The following is a 23,900-nucleotide window of genomic DNA, read 5'->3' on the forward strand; positions in this document are numbered from 1 at the left end:
AACGAAGCACACCGTACTCCACCACCTGAGCTAACACAAGCATTTTCTCCTTCAATGTCCAGCATTCGCCAGACTTGGGTTAAAGCACCTCGGCGAACCCAATGAAGTAACTGGAATCGACATTAACCGACTTAAGAACTGTATAATAGAGGCGACGCGCTGTCGTATCATAAGGGTCTTAGAGATCCGTCAGGAGTATCCGGGTATCACAAAGGACAGTCGAATCTGTCCAAGTGAGACTCTCTGCAGTATGAGGAGAGCTACCCCTTAATCTAACCTAGCTGAACCTTTTTCAGTCTCGTAACTTATTGTATGCTCTCAGAAATGTGATACGAAAACTGACAAGTACATGTCGAAATTGCTTAAGTAAATTATATAAGAGGAGACCACGAACTAAATATAAAATTGAAATTTGAAACATGCGATTACTAAAATGATTTTTATAGATATTATTTTTAGAAAGTGGGCCTGAGGCAAGGCCCCCTAATAATACAACAAAACATGTACAAATCTCGTAAACTACTAAGCTTTACATATAAACCAAGACCAAACATTTCCGTATGGTACTTTAGTTGCAGTAGAACGACTATACAAATAGTATTAATTGGTTAATATTCATAGAAACGGTTACAAACCGGATATTCAAATAATTGGTTTTGAGGTTATTCAAAAAATTTAAAAGGCCTACTATATATTCCATATACCTATTGTTAGGATTCTCTTCAAATATATATGTATGTAAATCTCTCACATATTTTTTTAGAAATTCATAGGGATTTTTTAATAATGTGTCTCTGTGCCATAAGTGAGTATACTTAATATTAAGTTAATAGCTGCCATCGATTGGTCAGTTCTCTGCTAGCTATCTTATCTCGTTATCTTTCTCGCTGCTCGCCTGTCAAAAATGTTACATGTGAAAGCAACAACAAAGTTATCAAGTTGAATTCGTGCAGGAGAGTATGCGAATACCTCATTAAAAATTCTATCGTAACTTGCTGAGAGCTACCAAGTTTTGTTTTACACATTTTAGAACCATTTTACTATTGTGAACGGCTCAAAGGACAAATTAAGCTCCAGTTACCGATGCTTGACTTGACCTAGAGAGACTGTCACATAAAAGATCCGTTTAATGGGCCTTGCATGTATTTGATTACTTAACGCATGACTTGACTTGAAAGTCTGTTGAATTTAGAACTCTAAGTTACGTTGACATTTGAACTGCTCTCCCTCTCTCACTGCTTCTCTTTTCATACTCATTATGACACTATTCCCGTGTTGCCTGAATGTTTTCGGTTAAAATTAAATATGTTAAAATTCTAATCTTTAATATTTATAAATCTTCAAATAAAGAAAAAATAAGATAATTCAGAGGAAAATACCATTTTCACAACAATTATTTTTTAATGTGTTTAATAAAAAATTTTTTATTTTATTTATAACGCAAATACTTTAAGTGCAATAAACAAATCAAATCAAATAGGGTAAATTTTGCAACAGAAACATAACTATTGCGAATCTCTGCATGAATTTGTGGTGATCTGCTCACAAAAAAATATTTTGCGAATTTATGTAATGAAAAATTGATTGTAAATGTTCAAATACAATTTGAATAAATTATTTATTCACCTATCGTTTATACGCTTGGCTGGTTCCAATTTATTACATCTTCTAACAATTCTACATATCGAAAAACTGAACTACGCGTGCACTTTTTTCTTTTTTCTTTTGTGCTATTCTGCTCAAAGCTATATTCATATATTTTTTAAAGAGTTTTCTTTCAAACAGAAAATCTTCACGTGTTCACAGATTTCCTAATAGTGAATATTTTTTTGTATACTAGTTTTAAAATTTCCAATTTTGGTGATATTTTAATTTAAAAAACTTAATTTTAAAACTAAATCTGCACATCTGGCAACTCTACCCAGAAACTGTAATAATAACAGCTCAAGAATGATAGAAGACCAGATTACGACAGGCAGAAGCGTTCACGACCCACGAATGGGAATAGGCAACAGAAGATTTGTCAAATGTAAAACAGAAATGTGAAACATAGTGAACCAAATTGAATAATGTGCAGATAAAATATCACAATGAACGTAATTCTTAAAATCTTCATTTATAAAATGATCCAATATAATAATGTATATTTATAATTAAAATTATATGTTTTGTTACAAAAAGTTCGCCATTTTGCCAACTTTTTTGTTGACTGGAAAAGTGAAAAAATTCTCTATAGACGACTTTTTTGTACTATTGTTGTTTGATTCCGCCATTGCGGACTTCTTTTTCAAGTTAATAAATTTTTCGCTTAGAATTTTAAATAATAATTAAGCACTAGCCTTGACTTCAGCACTTTGTTTTGGTTGTATTGTTTTGTACCACCGTGCAATTTTGTTTTGCTCGCGTGTTCGGGGTCGTGAAAGTTGTCTCTCAACAGGAACTCAAAATCCAAAAAAAGCTAACTGTAAGCGCCTGTCTTAATCTTGTCTTCTATTATTCTCGATAACAGCTGAAATTAAAGTTGTGTGAAGTATAATTGCATCTAAGTTTTCCAAGCCAAATTTTTCGAAGCTGAGTCAAGTCAAGCATCGGTAACTGGAGCTTTACTGTCAAAATAATAAAAATTGTTATACACAAATTTAAAATTGAAAATTGCAGGCGAAGATAAATCGTAAGTGTTTTGTATTGAATTTATTGAATAAAAAACTTTAATATAAATTAAATTTGTTGCAGAAAACGTATGACATGGACGGCGGTGGAAACCAAGGGGCTACTAAAATGCTACTTTGTCCAAGCAGTTGAAGAAGACGCTCCAAACAAATTAGTAAGCTGCCGTAAAGTGACGGTGTTATTCAGGTGGTACAATTTCTCATCCACCAGTATTTGTTTTGGGCTCAATGCTATTTGTATATTTCTCTGAAAGTAAAATGTTAAAATAAATTTGTAAAGTCAATAAAATGAAAATATGCGTCCATAAATACACACCTATAAAATATTCCACGGTCCACGGTTAAAAGGCCTACTATATATTCCATATACCTATTGTTAGGATTCTCTTCAAATATATATGTATGTAAATCTCTCACATATTTTTTTAGAAATTCATAGGGATTTTTTAATAATGTGTCTCTGTGCCATAAGTGAGTATACTTAATATTAAGTTAATAGCTGCCATCGATTGGTCAGTTCTCTGCTAGCTATCTTATCTCGTTATCTTTCTCGCTGCTCGCCTGTCAAAAATGTTACATGTGAAAGCAACAACAAAGTTATCAAGTTGAATTCGTGCAGGAGAGTATGCGAATACCTCATTAAAAATTCTATCGTAACTTGCTGAGAGCTACCAAGTTTTGTTTTACACATTTTAGAACCATTTTACTATTGTGAACGGCTCAAAGGACAAATTAAGCTCCAGTTACCGATGCTTGACTTGACCTAGAGAGACTGTCACATAAAAGATCCGTTTAATGGGCCTTGCATGTATTTGATTACTTAACGCATGACTTGACTTGAAAGTCTGTTGAATTTAGAACTCTAAGTTACGTTGACATTTGAACTGCTCTCCCTCTCTCACTGCTTCTCTTTTCATACTCATTATGACACTATTCCCGTGTTGCCTGAATGTTTTCGGTTAAAATTAAATATGTTAAAATTCTAATCTTTAATATTTATAAATCTTCAAATAAAGAAAAAATAAGATAATTCAGAGGAAAATACCATTTTCACAACAATTATTTTTTAATGTGTTTAATAAAAAATTTTTTATTTTATTTATAACGCAAATACTTTAAGTGCAATAAACAAATCAAATCAAATAGGGTAAATTTTGCAACAGAAACATAACTATTGCGAATCTCTGCATGAATTTGTGGTGATCTGCTCACAAAAAAATATTTTGCGAATTTATGTAATGAAAAATTGATTGTAAATGTTCAAATACAATTTGAATAAATTATTTATTCACCTATCGTTTATACGCTTGGCTGGTTCCAATTTATTACATCTTCTAACAATTCTACATATCGAAAAACTGAACTACGCGTGCACTTTTTTCTTTTTTCTTTTGTGCTATTCTGCTCAAAGCTATATTCATATATTTTTTAAAGAGTTTTCTTTCAAACAGAAAATCTTCACGTGTTCACAGATTTCCTAATAGTGAATATTTTTTTGTATACTAGTTTTAAAATTTCCAATTTTGGTGATATTTTAATTTAAAAAACTTAATTTTAAAACTAAATCTGCACATCTGGCAACTCTACCCAGAAACTGTAATAATAACAGCTCAAGAATGATAGAAGACCAGATTACGACAGGCAGAAGCGTTCACGACCCACGAATGGGAATAGGCAACAGAAGATTTGTCAAATGTAAAACAGAAATGTGAAACATAGTGAACCAAATTGAATAATGTGCAGATAAAATATCACAATGAACGTAATTCTTAAAATCTTCATTTATAAAATGATCCAATATAATAATGTATATTTATAATTAAAATTATATGTTTTGTTACAAAAAGTTCGCCATTTTGCCAACTTTTTTGTTGATTGGAAAAGTGAAAAAATTCTCTATAGACGACTTTTTTGTACTATTGTTGTTTGATTCCGCCATTGCGGACTTCTTTTTCAAGTTAATAAATTTTTCGCTTAGAATTTTAAATAATAATTAAGCACTAGCCTTGACTTCAGCACTTTGTTTTGGTTGTATTGTTTTGTACCACCGTGCAATTTTGTTTTGCTCGCGTGTTCGGGGTCGTGAAAGTTGTCTCTCAACAGGAACTCAAAATCCAAAAAAAGCTAACTGTAAGCGCCTGTCTTAATCTTGTCTTCTATTATTCTCGATAACAGCTGAAATTAAAGTTGTGTGAAGTATAATTGCATCTAAGTTTTCCAAGCCAAATTTTTCGAAGCTGAGTCAAGTCAAGCATCGGTAACTGGAGCTTTACTGTCAAAATAATAAAAATTGTTATACACAAATTTAAAATTGAAAATTGCAGGCGAAGATAAATCGTAAGTGTTTTGTATTGAATTTATTGAATAAAAAACTTTAATATAAATTAAATTTGTTGCAGAAAACGTATGACATGGACGGCGGTGGAAACCAAGGGGCTACTAAAATGCTACTTTGTCCAAGCAGTTGAAGAAGACGCTCCAAACAAATTAGTAAGCTGCCGTAAAGTGACGGTGTTATTCAGGTGGTACAATTTCTCATCCACCAGTATTTGTTTTGGGCTCAATGCTATTTGTATATTTCTCTGAAAGTAAAATGTTAAAATAAATTTGTAAAGTCAATAAAATGAAAATATGCGTCCATAAATACACACCTATAAAATATTCCACGGTCGAACGCCGCAATCTCATGTGCGATTTGAATTCATTCTTGACATAGCCTCCAATGACTTTGCAAAAGTTTTGGCATTTATTGGTGTCCTGCCTATCCGATTCCTCAGAGCTTGATGATGATTCCGAGCTAGATCTAGATGGCATTTCATTTATAAATTCTAGTATACCAGCACCCCCAATCACGCTCCTCTTCATTTTGTAAAAACTGAAAAACGTGCACAGCAATTTATTAGTATAAACACAATACATTACATATGTTTAAAAAATGTCTTATCAAATTAAAATACTCATTATTTTCCATTTTCGTTTTTAACATAAATTGAGCGAACTGTCAAGGAGTTCAGTGCGACCAAGTATAGACAATTCGATTTCAGTGCTGCCAGTTCGTATGAAAATTTTGAATGTTTGTTCGATTGGCTTATCTATAGCAGTTAGCCAATCGATGACAGCTAATATGAGTTTTAATATTAAGTTTTTCAAAATTCCTGATCGTAACGGGGCTTCTCGACAGACAAAAGTTTATATCATACGAATTGTCAAATCGATTGAACGCATTCCAATGATGTTACCCCTACACCCGGTATGCCAAAATGAAAAAGTAGCAGTCAAAGTGCCCAAGAACACATTCAGCCCTATTGTAAACCTCATGTGAATAAAGCATTCCCATGAATTTTTATTTCCACACGAAATAAAATTTCGTATCATCAATTTCGTGTGAATGAAAACTTATATTCGATATTCTGTCACAAATATTTTTGTTTTGGTTTTTTGATGATTCGTATTGGGGCTAAATATGAAGATTATGTTTCCACCTCATCTTCTTCCAGGAAAAAAATATTACTGAGGACAAAAAGCTCCCAATATGTCGAGAACTCGTAAAATGTCGATGATCTTGATACTGACTAGCGTTTGTGCAGCTCAGCTTAAGCCCAGTAGAAAATCACAATAGGATAGGTTTGTTTCCATTCTCCTGTCGATAAGACTGACATGTGCAGTCCTACAATTTCCTGAATTGTCATTAATCTGAAGGATGATACACTTCGAAGCAGTAGATCCGCTGCTACGTTTAACGCAGCCACTTGCACTTTAAAAACGCTAAAATAGTCTTGAAGACTTTGAAGTGCCCTCCACCGCACAAGGATCATACCGAATAATAATTTCACTATGGTTTCATATATCTAAAGAACTAGCATACCTACGGTGACCATCCGTATTGATTTTAGCAGTACTGTACTGATTTTGAAGCACCTGTTTTGCGGTTTTTTTTTATTGTGAAAATGGCAAAATTTTTCTGTTTTTTCCGAACGTACTGTTTTTTGTTCTGAAATTTAGCACCAAGTAGCTTAAAAAGTTTCTACTACTGGACAGCCCTTTAATGATTAAGGTATTATCAATATTAAATTGCCATCCCTGATGTGAACAGCTGATTGCGGGTTTGAATTATTTTACTTTCTGCAATGTTGTATTGACAAACAACTAGGTAAGTTTTATTGCCAGTAGTGTTACAAACTTAAATTGGAAGAATTCTTTTGTTTTAGCTTTACAAAATGACTCCTTCCCGCAGAAAATGCGTTTTTAATAAACAACTACAAGAAGAATACACCTTCATAAAGGAAATTAACAGCGGTACAGTGAAATGTACAAAATGTTCTGCAGTTTTCTCTATTGCCAATGCAGGTAAACACGATGTGCTGCGCCATTTACAATCTGAGAAACATCGAAAAGCCGATATTGCAGCTTCTAGCAGCAAAACCGTGATGAGCTTTGTAAGGACACGTACAATAGACGATCAACGAAGAAAAAGCAGAATAAATCAAGGCACCTGGGCATATCACACTGTGCAGCATAATATTTCATTTCGCTCCAATGACTGCACATCGAAAATCATTAAAAGATGTTTTGACGAAAATTATTCATCAGCTCGCACCAAGTGTGAATCTATTGTTTGTAATGTATTAGCACCACATGCATTGCAACCAGTGAAAGCTGATTTTAATGCTATCAATTTTATTACCTTTTTCCGACTGCTCAAATCATGGAAGTATGAAAGTGTGTCCTGTTCTTGTTCGATATTTTCTGCCTGAGGAGGGTGTGCAATTAAAAATATTGAAAGTAAATGATTTCCGTTGTGAATCGTTTTGATCTCATGAAAAAGTTTGCATTAAGTGAGAAGTTACTTGCTCTTTGTGCAGATAATTGTAACTTTGGAGGAGCTGCAAGACGCGGGAAAAATAATCTTCTCCATAAATTGGCAGTATCCACTGCCAGGACCCTTATTGGCGTAAACTGTGCCTGCGTTAAAAGTTATGTAACTCCAGATAACAAGAAAGGAAGGACTAAGTTCGGATGTAACCGAACATTTTATACTCTCGCAATTTATTGAAGAAATTTTATTTACCTAACACAAATTTACCCATAAATTCGGCATAAAGTTTAATAGAATTACGAAAATCGTCTTATATAGTATATGAGAGCTGAGGTAATTCCTGAACCGATATCATTCATTTTCACCAGCAAGGTGCACTATATCCAAGACTAAGTGAGCGTAAATCTTGCTCAGATATCTCACATATTAACCAATACAAATATGCGGAATAAAGCCCACCGTACTTTTGAAAAACCTATAATTAGCTATTAAGCTACGAGCTGTTATGACCCGATTTTAATAATTTTTGGAACAGAGCACTATTAGAAGAAAACAATTTCCTCTGAATTACATTAAAATATCTAAGAGATATACTCATATTTTCGGTTAAAATTTACTTTAGACGCTGAGTTCAACATGTTCGATATCTGGGGCCTTGAAAAGTTATAGTCCGTTTTCGACAATTTTTTCACAAATGAAGCCAGAGATGATATACACTATTTGTGTAAAGTTTTATTCCGCTTATCTTATAAAGTGAACGAATCAGATGGAATTCAAAATTGGGTTATAAGGAAAGTAGTCGTGGTTGCGAACCGATTTCGCTCACTTTTTGTCCGTGTTATCAAGGTGTCAAGAAAATATTATATACCGAATTTCAATGAAATCTCTGGAGTGGTTCCTGAGGTTTGACCCATAAGTGGGCGATGCCACGCCTATTTTCCATTTTGTAAAAAAATCTGAGTGCAGCTTCCTTGTGCTATTTCTACTGTAAAATTTTGTGTTTCTGACGTTTTTCGTTAGTGAGTTAACTCACTTTTAGTAATTTTCAACCTAACCTTTGAATGGGAGGTGGGCGTAGTTAATATCCGATTTCAACTATTTTCATGGTTTGTGGTGGGGTACGTAAGAGAATCGACTGGTTTATATAGCTTCATTGGTTTGCGAGATATATACAAATAACCGATTTGGGGGCGTGGCCACGCCCACTTTCCCAAAAATATTACATCCAAATATGCTTCTTCGTAGTGCAATCCTTTATTCCAAATTTTACTGTTATAACTTTATTTATGGCTTAGTTATGACACTTTATGTGTTTTTGGTTTTCGATATTTTGTGGGCGTGGCAATGGTCCGATTTTGCATTCTATTTTCGAAAGCAACCCTATCACGGTCCCAAGGAACATGTGTTCCAAGTTTCATTAAGATATCTCAATTTTTACTCAAGTTATCGCTTGCACGGACAGACGGACAGACTCCACTCATCGGAAAGAACTTGCTTTCAAGTTGATCACACGAATTAATTGTAAAAAAAGGGAAAAATTGAATGCCGTGACGTAGGCTGCAGGCAACTTGTTATTCAATTATTGTTACATAGATGCCGTCGTCAAGGAAACTGCTTCCATTTATCACCAAAATGGATTCATAAGTCTTTATTTTTAAATCAATCTGTAGATACGTCGGAAGATTCTTGTTCCATAAAATGCATTGCTTATATACAATTTTGTAAAAGAGAATAATTCACTTATTTCAACTTGATTCGTCATTACCCTGCAAGACGAGTAGAGTGGTGTATTGGTTACCAGTAAAGAAAGCTTGTATTATATGTTATTTGGTCTCTCTTGTTCTAGCAGCAGGAAAAAAGTTACCATTTCTGCTCTTTTACGGCATGTCGGTATGATTATCTTACTCGCTCTCTCATTGATTTTGGTGCAAATCCTGCATATGTCTTTTTTTCTATTGTTTTGGAAAGGCATATGTCACTCTGTGGTTAGCAGAGACCCCTGTAGTAGTTTTTTATTTAATCAGCCATCTATCAGTGGAGACTGTTCGATTTGGATATTTCGATTCGATATTGGTCATTTGTTGAGTCATCGTTCCGTTACTTAAATTTGGTTCATTGGTCTCCATTGGTCTTCATTTTATAGGTCACCTACTTTTCCGTTTAAAAATTGAAATTGTTTTATTTTTATTTATTTAATTGTATGAGGTATTTACATTTATAAATTAGTATGGTATTATACATTTTTAATAATTATTATGTATTAATTTTTAAATATTAGCATTTCAGTAGAAAGTAAACTTTCATTTTTACAAACGTTTTTGCGGCTATCATTTATACATTGACAAAATTTACATATTTTATATATAAAGTTAGTATTAATTATTAAATTTTTATAATTTACAATTTTTCAAAAGTTTTAAGTATGGTTTTTTGTGTTGTTATACAATACAAGTTAAATTTCACTACTATTACGATTGTTACAAATATTCGTACATTCATTTGTATATAGATGCTAATTTAACAATATTTCACATATAGATTAATAAATTTAGTGCTATTACGAACGTTCAAAATTTATAAATTAACAATCATAATATTGATTATTAGTTTAGCATAGTCAAAACAGAAGCAGGATAAACAACATCTGCGTTTTTTGTTTTTTTGAGCTCTGTTATTATGTTAACTATCCATTGTGTAGATCCAAGGGCAATATAGGAGACTCTGTGTTTAGCACGTCGAAAATAAGTAGTGAAACTACTACTCCAAATGTCCGATGTACTTTGTTGTACATCATCCGATGCCTGAAAAATATGTATAATTGGTTAGAAATAATTAAAATATCTACATATATTTGTAGAACAAACCTTGTTATTTGCCGGTTGCGTTGTGCGATTTAGACTTTTGTTGTGAATTTTAATATGTATTATTTGTTGTTGCTGCTACACTTGTTACACCATGTGGCGATTATCCACCAATATTATAAGCATGGCAATATTGATACCAACTCTGTTAAATGATAAGAATATCAAAATTATTGTTTTGTTTTGCTTAAATTCGTTTCAATAATACCTGTTTTGTAGCATATTTTGTGTTGTATTTCTGGGTGCATGCTTTTTATTACTTTCTAACACAAAGGACTATGAATGCTGCTTCCATCATACGTCGAATTCTAATTCGAATTGGTATTGTACGATTCATGAGCGGTTGCCGTTGTATGCCTCGAAGAACTGCTGGTAGGATTCCCCGCACCCATACCAAGTATAGCTACCTTCCTATATGGGAGTATATCGGTGGTATCCAGCTTAAGCTTTAGTTTTTCTTCCGAAGTTTGCAAATATCTGAAAAAATAAAAGTATATTCTAACAAAAGATTTTATGTTTAGTATATACATATATAAGGTTTGATATTATCCCCATCCCATCTGCCTAAAGTAGCATAATCCTTGTTCTGCTTCTCTTTGTAGTTTTGCATGTACGCACCAGATGTGTGTTGCAGCTCGCTTTGGCTTCCGAGACCATTTTCTTCAGTTATATTCCTTTAAAATAAGCTGCAGCATCCAGTCAAATATAGTACCGCTCTATGAACAGAAAATTTACTATAAAAATAAAATAATATCAGTAACAAATTATTAATACGCACTTACATCCACTCACTTCAAATTTTCTTTTCATATGAATGGCGGCCATGGCGGAGATTTTGATCGGTTCATTATAGTACGTGCATCTCTCTCTTATACATACAAAAATTAGGGTTAATGAATGTTGCCACTCTAACTACCGAGAAAAAGTTACTATTGTGTATATGTTGGTAAAAGCTGAAAAACTTTGCATGTGTAGTGGTGTATGAGTTAGCTCCGTCTTGTAGGGTAATTTTAAAATTATAATAGATGATAATAATATGAGAATTTTATTCGAGTTGACAACAAAAATATGAAAAAAGAAAACAAAAAATAATAATGTTTTGAAGGTTGTGATTTTTGCTTTGTTCAAATATTTTTGTCAGTGTTTAATTGTATAAGATGGCCCTAAGCAATTTGTAACAAATAAGGAAAGGCTAAGTTCGGGTGCAACCGAACATTAATTTTTTTAAAGAAAGCACACAATTTGACCTATATATTCGGCATAAAGTCCAATATAAGATCATCATATGAGGGCTGATGTAATTCTTGAAATTCTGTTAGTAGGCAAACCAACGGCACATTCGGCCTTGAAATTACTCCTAAATTGCAAATTCAGTCTTCAAAATCGCCAAAAGTAACGCTATAGCGAAGATTTTCCAGATATTCAAGAAGATTTACGCGAAAACCAAAACTTTTTTGGTGGAGCCATGATTCTGTTGGCAGGTGATTTACGCCAGACTCTTCCAATTATTTCTGGATAATCGCATACCTAAAATCATCTTGCGACACATAAAGAATCGCCAATAAACAACTAACATACCACTGATTTTGCAACAATATCAAATTGCAATTGTAGAAGCAGTTGGAAATGGTTTGGAAAGGATCTCCAAAGCCAAGATAAAGCCAACTATGAAATTTTGTCATTTGTTACTTTCTTCAATATACGAAATAAGGTGAAAGTGAATCAAAAAAGTCCCCCTAATTAAATATACAAGGTGTTTTTAAATTTTTATGATCACAAACATTCACATAAATTTCCCTGTGATTTCTATGTTTTAGCTGCTAATGGAACGGCCAATGAGGTGCCGGTAAGTCCAACTAGCTCATTGGCAAAACCCCGTTGACACACGTCGATGATAAACGGTTACAAAAGCACCTAAACAATGTTTCAATTGTTCACGTGCTTGTGTTGGCCAAGTGGTTTAATCGCTCGTAAAAAATGTGACATTCAACCTAATATCTGGTGTGTAAATGATTAGTGTTCGATGTAGCAGCGTTTGCGTCCATAATTCTGAATTTTCTTGCTGCACATACTCCCATCCCTTCGAGAGTTCTTCGCTGCTACCATAAGTGACACCAATTAGGTTGCGTACCTTTAACGCGCCGTATGTGTTTTGAAATATCTGTATGAGAAATTAATTGCAACTTAAGTCAAGATTATATTCTTCTATTCAACAATTATTTTCGTATTTCGTATTTTCGCCCTTTTTGTTGACTATTGTTGGAGTAGCTTCTATTGCGTACATCGCATTTACAGTGATATGAAGTATTACTGTATCACCCTCTTCAATTCCATATTTTAGCTTTAGAAAACTCATATTTTACGTTTTACTTATTTAGAAATGTGTGGTTCAATAATTTAAACTTCGGCTGCAAATCACTGATTTAAATAAAACACGCAAAATAATACTTGACAAGCAGCCATGATATAATTAAAAACCAAACTTGTTCAAACATGAGAACTTTGGTTGTTTCTATCTATCATTCAGGGTGCTGTACGAGAGAAGAGTTGAGGTAAATGTTTATGCTCATTTTGCTCTTTTTTGCATATGTGTGTATGTAGAGGTGTTATTAAAATTTCTTTGAATGTGTTGGAGTTTCAGTACCCATGGTCTTGCTGGGTAGTGACGAATGTTGGCTTACAACCCACATTGCTTATTTCTAGATTACTCTCGACTATAAATTATAATAAAGAGTCACCCCTCATGTTGCAGTCACTTTTCCCCCACTCACAATGGTGTGCGTTCGCATCGCAGCCTAGTACCAAGGCAAGATTTGTCGAGCTGCAGTATTCAACCAGCTTCTGCACTTCAGCTGCTGGTGCCACTTACGAATCACCCGGAAAGTAAGCTGAAGAAAAGACCACAGCTAGCCTGCACTGCTACAAGGTCTCTTGTTAGGAACTCTGAAAGACAAAAAAAGTCAATATCTTTGGAGATTTCAAATTATCTTCCTGTTGTTTTCAGTGAGGCTTTTTACCTCTTCTTTAAAAGCCCATGGTTCCTGTATTAGGAGGGCACCATAGCTATCCGACATGAACCTGTCTTAGCTCTGTGTAGGATAACTTGAGCTATCGACATTAGGGGTGGGATCATAGAACCGGCTCCTCTAGATGTGGTTCCTTCTCCTCGCTGGTCTTGTCAACCTCCATACCCTCCTTCACCTCATAGGTCTTGTTAACCTACATGGCCTCCAAAACAAGTCCTTCCAACAGTTTTTGGGTAGTTGGCAGTGCGGTTTGATCACTCCCATCAGACTGCTCCTCAGTATTGACTGGTGCAGCGCACCCAAAGCTAGATGAGGGAACGGGCGGAGTACTAACCTCGGCAATCGTTTTGGTTTTGTCATCCTTTAATTTCGTACACTTTTTTTCAGGGTCGTATCACAATTGTGCTGTACCTGCAGAACAGCCGGTAATCTTTTTGGCGGATTATGACATAGGGCTTCATCGATACCAATGTTCAGTCCTAGCCCCGCTTCCTCATCGCTGCTGCTGATGATCCTCCAAGTTGAGGTGCTTAAGCCCTCATTCCGCGCTTTCAGCAGACCAAAGACATACTCCGATGTTTTGCCGGCGCATCTTGGTAGAAATACCGTCATGTTATATGTGCTCGATATATCATCCCCTCACCTGGTACAGAGTGACGGTCCAGTTCATACTTCTAGGCGCGGAGCAGTCTCTTTCTTTGGTCATGTCGTCCTTCTCTACCGTCGGGGCGAAAACCACATTTTGGGATTGCGGCTGGTCGTTCAACTACAGGAATAAATGGCAGGGATCGACGACTGAGTCGCACTCCCATCACGAGTCTCACACTGAATTTGCTCTCCTTTATTTGGCCGCTGTAGTAAATGTCACAAGACCTACTCGTCGAAATCCATGGCCCGGCCATAGCCTTTCTAGAACGGCGGTGATGTCAACCTTTATTCTTACGTGGACATCAACTAGGTGGTCAGAGGCACCTTCAGAATTAAACAACCGGATCTTTCAGGAGTATGCTTTTAAATCGTAGTCCTCAAAACGTTTGAGGTGGTTGTCATTAAAATTGGGTTTCTCATTCGAGGCTGTGATTTCCTTTCCATTGTTCAGATTTTTATGGGGTGGATCATTCTCAGCTCGCCTTCAAATGTACCTAAGTTGGCTACCCAGAGGATACTTGGTCTAAGACCGAAAGTCGTGAGCTGCTTGAGCGCTCAAGCCACATGTAAAAGAATCGTTCCTGGCCATCCTCCAAACGAATAAATTGCGAAAGTATCAAATGTTCGCTGCTTGCTTATCAAAAATTTTACATGTAAAAACAACAACAAATTTAACTAGTTGAATTCGTGTAGAGTATGCGAATACTTCATTGAAAATTCTATCGCCGCTTGCTGAGTGCTGCCGAATTTTGTTTTACATATATATGTAGACTATTTACAATGGTAACAACGACTCAAAGGACAATTTTTTGACAAAAATGGCAATACTTTTACTTTGAAATACATTTCAATCGATTAAATAAAGCGTAAGATATAGCCGCAGCTCAAAACAAAGAGATAAAAAATATGTTTGTATTAAAAGATCTCTGGTGATCGTTTGCACGGACAATTCGTTTCTACGTTATAAAAGTTGTCACTTAGAAAGCTAAGTGATCCCCGCTTAAGTGCCAGTGCGGCTGTAGCAAATACTGTCAAGAGGCCGTTGATTAAATAAAACAAGATTGTTTCAAATAAACTTTTCTGGATTTATTATGCGCAAAATTTATAGATAACACTTTCAATATCGATTTCTTAGCCCAGCGTGTTTCTCAACTAATTTTTAATATATTTTATTTGTGAAAAAGGACGTTCGAGAGATACACGTGAATGCGAAATGCAATTTATAACTATATATGGATGGATATATGGATAACTATTCTATGGATGTTTATAAAGTTACAGTTCCAGAAGCCATTGTTTCTTATTGCCAATAGAGGTTACCACATCTGTTTTCAGCAGTTTAGTGAACTGCAAGACAGAGAATATATTCTGCGAACATATTTATTGCCTTGATTCGTACTTGTATTTCCCACACATGTTGCTAGCATTATCGGAGCTTTGTCCACGACAATCTTTGATATCAATGCCACATTCACTTAAGAAAACTAGTAAACTTTGAGCGAGTTGTTCAATAGTGTGACTTATAATGTCCAAGAACTTAGCGAATCTTTCCACTGGTCCAGATGGTAGAACTACCAGTCAGTAGGTCTACGCGCGATATATATGGAATATAATTTAAAGAAACTGAGTAACATTTGTATTTCTTAATTTCTCTTATTGTACAGAGAAACTTCAATTTGATCCAGTATGGTTGACGTAATCAGTAGAATAGAATAGTCGTATTTGATAAATATAACGTTCTATTTCTCCAAATGTTGTATACTGAAAGACCAGAAACTAACGAAGATTCTCTGTACAATAAAATTTCACAACAACAATGCAAGCAAACATTTTGATGTTTGGCGTAAAATTGCCGCTTTTATTTAGGGATGGCGCATCGACGTTAACGCTGAGAGGTAAAAAACGTTCCGCCAACGCTTTATTTAGGGAAGGCAGTTATGCCCGTAGAAGCAAAGTAAAAATGAGAAATGAATGTTGCAATTGCTCAACTTGTCTAGATTGGTTTTCACACATTTAGCATTTCATAACTCATATCTCTCCGTCTACAGGTTCAGTGTTTGAACAATAAATTCTAGCATGTTCAAGGTATTAGCCAAACACCATGTTTTTTAAGGATGGGGTAGACAAAAAAACAACAACATTACCCGCGAACAGAAAATCTGTACAAAGTTGTCTCAATATTTACTAGTATTCAATGCAAATGATACTCGGTGCGTTACTTTTGTTTTTCCTCTTTTAATTCCTCTCTTTGCTTTAGCCCAACCACTTCATATATTTTATTGTTCTATCATTTTAATTATTTTCGAAAACAATCTGGTACTCTTTCGTTGTTAGAGTGCTTTACATTCGTTTTCGTTATGTATTTTGTTAGTCATTTATTTAGGAAAATATTTTGTTTCGTAGTTTTTTTTGTTATCTATAGGATTTAAAAAACTTCGTTAGCCCTTTGTTGCAGAAAACCGGTTGTAATCAATTGGTTACTACATATTAGCAAAGAATTTTTAATAACGAGAGTGTTTGTAGCGAATTTGCAACAGAGTCTGAAAAATTTCAACGGGGCAATGCACCTCACAACGAAGGACATTTTACAGTGAATTGATTTTATGCGGAAAGGAGTCTACAAAAATTTCATAATTTTTATTTTTGCACGCATTTTTTTAATTTGACAAATTTACATTTTTTATATTTATGATGCCATTCTCGATTCATTCGATGACCTCATTATATTATTCAAGAAAACATGTTAATATTCACATATGCATGTACTATTTTCTTTTTAAAAGCTTTTTACTATATCAGGATTTTCCACTATAGTGGAATCGTTTTTTCTAGGAAGGTAAATAATGCATTACTAGTGCAAGAATTGATAACAAAGTATTTATCTTCCAGCTACACTCGCAGGCGGGATCTGGATATTTAAAGATATCCTTTTTTATATGAGGAAACTACATTTTTGAAATTCCTTCGATTTTCAAAATACAAATACAATTGTATGTATATATGTATATATAGTATCCCACAAAATTTTGGATACCCCCATTTTTTACTATTATTTGAATATTTCTTGATTTGGCAAAAAGTGTTGTCAAATTCCGCCAAGTTTTTGGAATATACTAAATTGAAGTAATGGGAGCAAGCTTTTGTTAAAAAAATACGAAAAGCAGTCAAAAAGTTTAACGAAAGAGTCTTGAGAGGCTCTAAAGTAAGTACAGTACTCCTCGCTTAAGTGCCCCCTCTGATCATGCAAGACTTTTGAGACACTTAAGCGGGAAAGGCACTTAAATGAATCCCGCTTAAGTGCCTTACAGAGCTTTTTCTCAAATATTTCAATCTAATATTTTTTTAGAATGAAAATCACATTTATTTATTATTAATAACAACAATACTTATTTAGAACAATAAATATGAAAAAAAACATTACAAAACTATATATACATTTGCCTTTTGACAATTCTCGGCGCATTAAATGTCACAAAGGCTCTTAAAAGAGGAAAATTGCAAACAATTTTGCATTTATGGCTTAAATTTTGCAGGCATTAAAGCGGGAAAGGCACTTAAGCAGACGCTCTTAAGCGGGGAATTTTATATGATTGCGGAGTATTTTGCAATAGTACATGTTATTTCTTCAACAGTTTGAAAATTTAACTTTAATTTTGATCCTGGATGAACCGTACGGCATCCTTCTAAAAATGTGGCTGTTATTCCAGAAGAAGCAACTGCTACCGCAATGTTGGATCTCGCACGAACTGCGGTTAAAACTAATGGCATAAGAAATGTCTTTCCAGTTCCAGCAGGGCATCTAGGAAATATAAATCAGCATCTAGCATGGTCAGCTGTCGAACCAAAGGGAAAGGGATGTTAGATGAGTTGGGTTCGTTGGACATGCAAAGAGGATATTAGTGTCATGCGGAGACTCATTGCATTCAGGACAAATATACTGTATTTCGGGGTTTTGTCTGGATAAGTAGGTGTTTAATGTACTACAATATCCAGAACGTAGCTACGCAAAGGTTACTCTGGTTTCACCTGGCAACTCAAGCACTTCGTCTGCTAAGGGTGGTGGTTTGACTCCAAAGACACCATTCACTGGGCAGGAGGCAAAGAAGTTATTAATGGCTCCACTGTGAATGGCGTTTAAAGCGTGTCTGCAAACATATCGGCGTATTGCGTTGAGTCGTCGACGTATTGTTGGAGTGACCTATTGATACACCTAGGAGGTGGTTCCGCTCCTTATGCTCCTTAATAGGCGGTATAGTGGCCTCATAGTGTAAATTCGGGTGACTTCAAGAGGCACCCTGTGAGTATCCAGAGTGCGGTGTTCTGGCAAGTCTGTATCTTCACTGCATACAGGCGATAGCCTTGTAAGTGGCCAGCAACATTTCATTGTCTTTCCCCCAAGTGCTACCAGCTAGCGACTTGAGGATTATGTTGCGGCTCTGTACATTGGTGATTATCGCGGTCGTGTGTGGAATAAGGAGTGCCGACTGTCAAAGGTACCACCCAAAATCTTGGCGTTAATCACCGTGAGCATTGGTATATCATCTACGTGAATGTTAAGGTTTAGTCTGTATTCCTTCGTCCAGTTGGTAAAAAGAGTCGGCGTTCATTTAGCCAGGCTCCTCGCAGAGAAGAATCGAGAAAGTTCAAGGAGGTAATTGTCCACTTTCGAAAACATGTCATAAATTCCAATGCACGACGTATATAGTAAGTTTGGAGATATAGAAATTAAACAGTAGCGGGGAGATTTTCATAAGTTTAGACGTTTTACCTCGAAATAGTACGGATGATTGCCGACCGCTCAGGTAGTTCATAATCCATCTCTTCAATCCCGGAGAAAGTGTTCTTTGCTCTATGTCTTCTCGTAGTGTTGTAATATTGACCGTATCTAAAGCTTTTGACAAGTCCACCGCCACTAGGAAGGTTCTCTTACAGGGTGGTTTCTGATTAAGACCATGAACTATCCGAGCATTTATGACACTAAGTGCTGTAGTGGTACTGCACACTTAACGGAAGCGTGAATGTAAGGAGTAGCAAGGCCTCAAGTGTTTTCACTACTGGGGAAAGGAGAGTTATCGGGCGACAAGACTCTTCTTGGTTGGAGGGTTTCCCGGGTTTCAGTAGTGGGACCAATCTTCCGATTTTCCACATTTCGGGTATTTAAAGAGGGGTCAGCGACAGATTGATTACCTTGGTGAGGAATTCTACTCCCGTTGGGCTTAGGTGTTTTAACATCAAAGAATAAATTCCGTCGGGGCAATGACGTTGGATGACTTGGCCTTTATTTAGCATTTGCGCAGTCGTCTGGTGACACACCTTTTAGCCTTGTCAACCGGAGGGTACAGTATGAATTGTCGGCAAACTGCCGCTTCAGCCGTGGCGAATGTTCGCGGTTCTTCCGACTGGTATGAAGCGAGCAGGAGCAGCGGCTATCACTTTGTAGAATTGATGTTCGCAGGAACAGGTAAAGCGGTGAAGGCGAAACCATCCAAGTTTGGTATATTAAAGTTACCATGGGTGTAAAATTTTCGCAATTTTAGTGGACTGTGTACCCAATATATTGATCAATGAGTGACCTTAATAAAATTATATGAAAACATGTCCCCAAGCATATCGCTCATTTACTTGAATAGTGACACAACTCAAAAAACACGATTTTTGAGTTGAGTGTGCAGAAATGTGCACAATTTCAGCGTCCATATTGTATAAAAATTTCATTCCGATGCGTAGAAAAATAAATGATAAAAAAATAAAAAATAAGAATGTGCCGTTATTAAACTTGTTATGTTGGATTATTTTTAACTAGAATAATGACACTTCTCAGTTGTGCCAGAATTAGTCATGGATTTTTATCTGAAAGAGAGACATATTTTGTGTTACAACACATATTGTCATAGAGTGAATTTGGTTTTCTTTTCAGAAAGAACGACATATTTTGTATTACAACGATATTGGTGATTTTTTCAACAAAAACGACACATTTGACTTATGACGGTGAAATTGATTTATATTTTTCACAAATAACGACATAATTCAAAATGGGTCACATTTATGCCAAGGAAAAGCATTAGTACACTCTATTTGGTCCATTTATGCTCAACATTGTATTTAATATATTACAGGCCACTAGATTTGTCAATAAACAGTTGGAATTTTTCTATATTTGCTAAATAAGGGACAATTAATAACTTTAAATCGCTCTCCTGAAAAATCGACTTTTTTGAGTTGTGACACTATTCAAGTAAATGAGCGATATGTTCTTCAGTTGAATAGCAGAATTAGTTGCATTGAACAGTAAATTCGGGAAAACTTTAGTATACCGTCCCTCGATTTCGGGGTTCAAGTGGGTATGGTCGGTTAGAGGAGGTTCTCCAGATTACGAACTTATATAATTATAATTATAAGATATTCGCATTTGAAGTTGAAAATTTGGCATATTTGATCTTGCAATTTCTCAATTTATATAATATATATTTTTTTAAATTTATATTATGCACTTATTATACAATATCACTTCACTACATTGTTTCTACACATTTATTTTGTATCAATTACTTGAATATTTGCTTTAAATAAGCATTTTAATGTTTACACAATTCTCTTTATATGCACAATAACAAATACTGTAACTCCTTTTTCAAAAAAAAAGGATAAACTCTTTTTTTATTTTTTAGATTCGTTTACAAAATATGTGATATGTTAACACTTATTTTGTGTCCGCATGCAATCCTTTATTATTGTATAAATAATGAGAATTGTGCAATAAGTTAAATGTTTATTTGCAGCGCATTTTAATATAATTTATAGAAAATAACTATGTATAAACAAATTAGTTAAGTTTAAATACAGTAATCCCCGCTTAAGTTCCCCTTCTTAACATGCACGACTTTTGAGACTCTTAACCGGGAAAGACACTTAAATGAATCTCGCTTAAGTGCCTCGAGGGACTTACCAAGCATTTTCACAAATACTTCGTTCTAATATTTTTTCTTTCAGAATTTTTCTTTTAGAATGAAAGTCACATTTAGTTCTTATTAATAACAAAAAGAAGTTTTTAATAACAATAAATATGAAAAAAAAAACATTATAAAACAATTTTTATGTTTTCTTTTGTCGTACTCAGCGCATTCAATGTAAAAAATATTAAAAGGTACTTAAAAGAGGAAAATTTTGTATTTGTGGCTTAAACATACAGGCATTTAAGAGGAATTTTCTAATCGAATTCACTCATTAGCATCTCGGTATAAGGGAACTGTGGGACGGCATATCAAACTCCTTACGCACAGCTGCAACCGAAACCATTGGCTTTCGGAAAAGTCAAAAAAACAGTTGTCATCTCACAGTGGAGAGAAAACAGACTGCCTACCTCGCAATGTTGCGATCGACCGTAACTGAAGGTTTCAAGACCAGAGCGCACTCCTGTAAGACCCCCAGAGGTGGTCTAGTTGTTGATGACCAGAGTAAACTGTGTTTGTGGAGGGAACACCTCTCCAGCCTGCTGAATGGCAGTGAAAGTACAACACCAGGAGATGGCGAACCCGATTACCGACCGTGAAGAAATTAGAATAGCAATTATCCGCTTGAAGAACAACAAAGCGGCGGGGGCCGATGGATTGCCGGACGAGCTATTCAAATATTTCGGCGAAGAGCTGATATGGTCGGAAGAAAGCATGCCCGACTATTGGAATCTCAGTGTACTCTGCCCAATCCACAAAAAGGGAGACCCCACAATCTGCGCCAACTACCGTGGGATAAGGCATCTTAACATCGCTTATATAGTTCTATCGAGCGTACTGTGTGAAAGACTACAGCCCACCGTCAACAAACTGATTGGACCTTATCAGTGTGGTTTTAGACCTGGAAAATCAACAACTGACCAGCTATTCACCAGTCGCCAAATCTTAAAGAAGACCCGTGAAAAGAGGATCGGCACACACCATCTATTTGTCGACTTTAAAGCTGCTTTTGACAGCACGAAAAGGAGCTGCCTTTATGCCGCGATGTCTGAATTTGGTATCCCCGCAAAACTAATACGGCTGTGTAGGCTGACGTTGAGCAACACCAAAAGCTCCGTCAGGACCGGGAAGGACCTCTCCGAGCCGTTCGATACCAAACGGGGTTTCAGACAAGGTGACTCACTATCGTGTGACTTCTTTAACCTGATGCTGGAAAAAATAGATCGAGCCGCAGAGCTAAACAGAGAAGGTACAATTTTTTATAAGAGTATACAACTACTGGCGTACGCCGATGATATCGATATCATTGGAAACAACACCTGAGCCGTTAGTTAGTTCTGAAGTTGTAGATAATTTCGTATACTAGGCACCAGCATCAACACCGAAAATAATGTCAGCCTTGAAATCCAACGCAGAATCACTCTTGCCAACAGGTGCTACTATGAACTGAATAGGCAATTGAAAAGTAAAGTCCTCTCTCGACGAAAAAAACTAAACTCTACAAGTCCCACATTATTCCCGTCCTACTTTATGGTGCAAAAGCGTGGACGGTGTCAACATCCGATGAGACGGCACTAGGAGTTTTCGAGAGAAATGTTTTGCGGAAGATTTATGGTCCCTTAAACATTGGCATCGGCGAATACCGCAGACGATGGAATGATGAGCTGTATGTGTTATTCGACGACATAGACATAGTCCAGCGAATAAAAAGACAGCGGCTACGCTGGCTATGTCATGTTGTTCGAATGAACGAAAGTGCCCCAGCTCTGAAAGTTTTCGATGCAGTACCCGCTGGTGGAAGCCGAGGAACGAGAAGGCCTCCACTCCGGTGCAAGGACCAGGTGGAGAGGGACCTGGCTTCGCTTGGTATAACCAATTGGCGCCCAACTGCCAGAAGGAGGGATACGTGGCGCGCTGTTTTGGACTCGGCTATAACCGCGTAAGCGGTGTCTACGCCAGTCAAGAAGAAGAAGACTTTTGTTTTTCGGTGAAATCTGCTCCGACTGTCAACTTTTCGTAAATATTAACTTACCATTTAGCAATTAACTATTCTTGTTAAATATATATAATAATATATTATTAATTTATAAAAAATAACAAAAATTAAAATAAAAGTTTCAATTATTTACAACACTGTTTATATTTTTGTGTGTTGGTTTTCTGCATTTTGGAGACAAAGAAGATCACTCGGTTTGCCCTCCAGGAGTTCAAAAGGAGTGATCCCTCGTAAAGACATACTATGATAAAAAGGAGTAATAAATGCATGGGCCTCGGGGCATTGTGGATTAATCCATTGGTTACAAAGGAGCGATCTTATATTAATCTTGGCATAATCCGATTTTTCACGCCTCTGGTGGAATTTCCCCAATAACAATTCTATAGCAAAATATTACCAAGATCTAAGATTAATCTTTGGATAATCCGATATTTTACTGGGTTTGTGTAACCCACATACTACATCATGTACGATAAGGGTTTTCACGTCTCTGGTGGAATTTCCCCAATAACAATTCTATAATAAAATATTATAGCTTTTGATCTGTGCAAATTGTGAAAGTATAAAGAGTTCGGTTACACCCGAAAAAAACTCTTTCTTACTTATTTTGGCAATACACTTGTGCAAGATTGTTGATAAATTCAGTCAAATTTTTTTAAATATCAAGTGGAGTTAAGTTGTAAACCGTAGTAAGGGTAGTGTGAATATACCATGTACCAAAATCATTGAAACCGTGTAATCAGAAATCAGAGGAAATGTTATAAGATATTTCGATATATACTACTCTCTTCGTATCTCGAATGGTGTTAAAACCAACTGTTAGATGAACTAACTATTATAATCTTACTTGCTAGGCGATATAGTTGTGTCATTTTGTGCTATGCCGTTTGTATATTAATTTTAATTTTTCGAATCTAATTATATGTACACT

General features: G+C 35.6%; 1 protein-coding gene and 4 long non-coding RNA genes across 8 annotated transcripts; 3 read left to right on the top strand and 2 right to left on the bottom strand.

The window, feature by feature from the left end:
* The first annotated feature begins 2,264 nt into the window (after nt 1–2,264).
* On the top strand, nt 2,265–2,918 carry LOC128921622 (uncharacterized). Its single transcript, XR_008471052.1, has 2 exons — nt 2,265–2,671; nt 2,734–2,918. It is a non-coding gene; the product is annotated as an uncharacterized LOC128921622 (long non-coding RNA).
* Nucleotides 2,919–4,164: 1,246 nt separating this feature from the next.
* On the top strand, nt 4,165–5,253 carry LOC128921492 (uncharacterized). The gene is made up of 2 exons (XR_008470931.1): nt 4,165–5,006; nt 5,069–5,253. It is a non-coding gene; the product is annotated as an uncharacterized LOC128921492 (long non-coding RNA).
* Nucleotides 5,008–6,666, bottom strand: LOC105219405 (uncharacterized). 2 transcript variants are annotated; one of them, XM_011195527.3, is made up of 3 exons: nt 6,535–6,666; nt 5,321–5,544; nt 5,008–5,251 (listed from the first exon to the last, which is right to left on the bottom strand). In XM_011195527.3, exons 2-3 carry the CDS (start codon nt 5,532–5,534, stop codon nt 5,205–5,207), a joined length of 261 nt encoding a protein of 86 aa, XP_011193829.1. In that variant the 5' UTR covers nt 5,535–5,544; nt 6,535–6,666; the 3' UTR covers nt 5,008–5,204. The 2 variants fall into 2 exon arrangements, with proteins under 2 accessions (XP_011193829.1, XP_011193827.1); XM_011195525.3 differs by lacking the exon at nt 6,535–6,666 and having other exon boundaries at nt 5,321–5,673.
* Nucleotides 6,667–6,685: 19 nt separating this feature from the next.
* On the top strand, nt 6,686–9,138 carry LOC128921491 (uncharacterized). The gene is made up of 2 exons (XR_008470930.1): nt 6,686–6,819; nt 6,878–9,138. It is a non-coding gene; the product is annotated as an uncharacterized LOC128921491 (long non-coding RNA).
* A 787-nt stretch (nt 9,139–9,925) lies between these two features.
* Nucleotides 9,926–15,204, bottom strand: LOC105219407 (uncharacterized). 3 transcript variants are annotated; one of them, XR_008470933.1, is made up of 5 exons: nt 11,139–15,204; nt 10,965–11,080; nt 10,555–10,823; nt 10,350–10,491; nt 9,926–10,286 (listed from the first exon to the last, which is right to left on the bottom strand). It is a non-coding gene; the product is annotated as an uncharacterized LOC105219407 (long non-coding RNA). The 3 variants fall into 3 exon arrangements; XR_003753024.2 differs by having other exon boundaries at nt 10,965–11,062; nt 11,129–15,204; XR_008470932.1 differs by having other exon boundaries at nt 10,965–15,200.
* Between the last annotated feature and the right edge of the window lie 8,696 nt (nt 15,205–23,900).

Source organism: Zeugodacus cucurbitae, chromosome 4, assembly GCF_028554725.1.
Source record: "Zeugodacus cucurbitae isolate PBARC_wt_2022May chromosome 4, idZeuCucr1.2, whole genome shotgun sequence".
NCBI classification, from domain to species: domain Eukaryota; kingdom Metazoa; phylum Arthropoda; class Insecta; order Diptera; family Tephritidae; genus Zeugodacus; species Zeugodacus cucurbitae.

Excerpts from the sequence above, each read along its gene's own strand:
- LOC105219405 (XM_011195525.3), bottom strand. The coding sequence starts at position 5,588 with ATGTATTGTGTTTATACTAATAAATTGCTGTGCACGTTTTTCAGTTTT. Across the intron at positions 5,252-5,320 it reads GACCGTGGAATATTTTATAG|AGAAATATACAAATAGCATT; the intron begins GTGTGTATTTAT and ends TTTTACTTTCAG.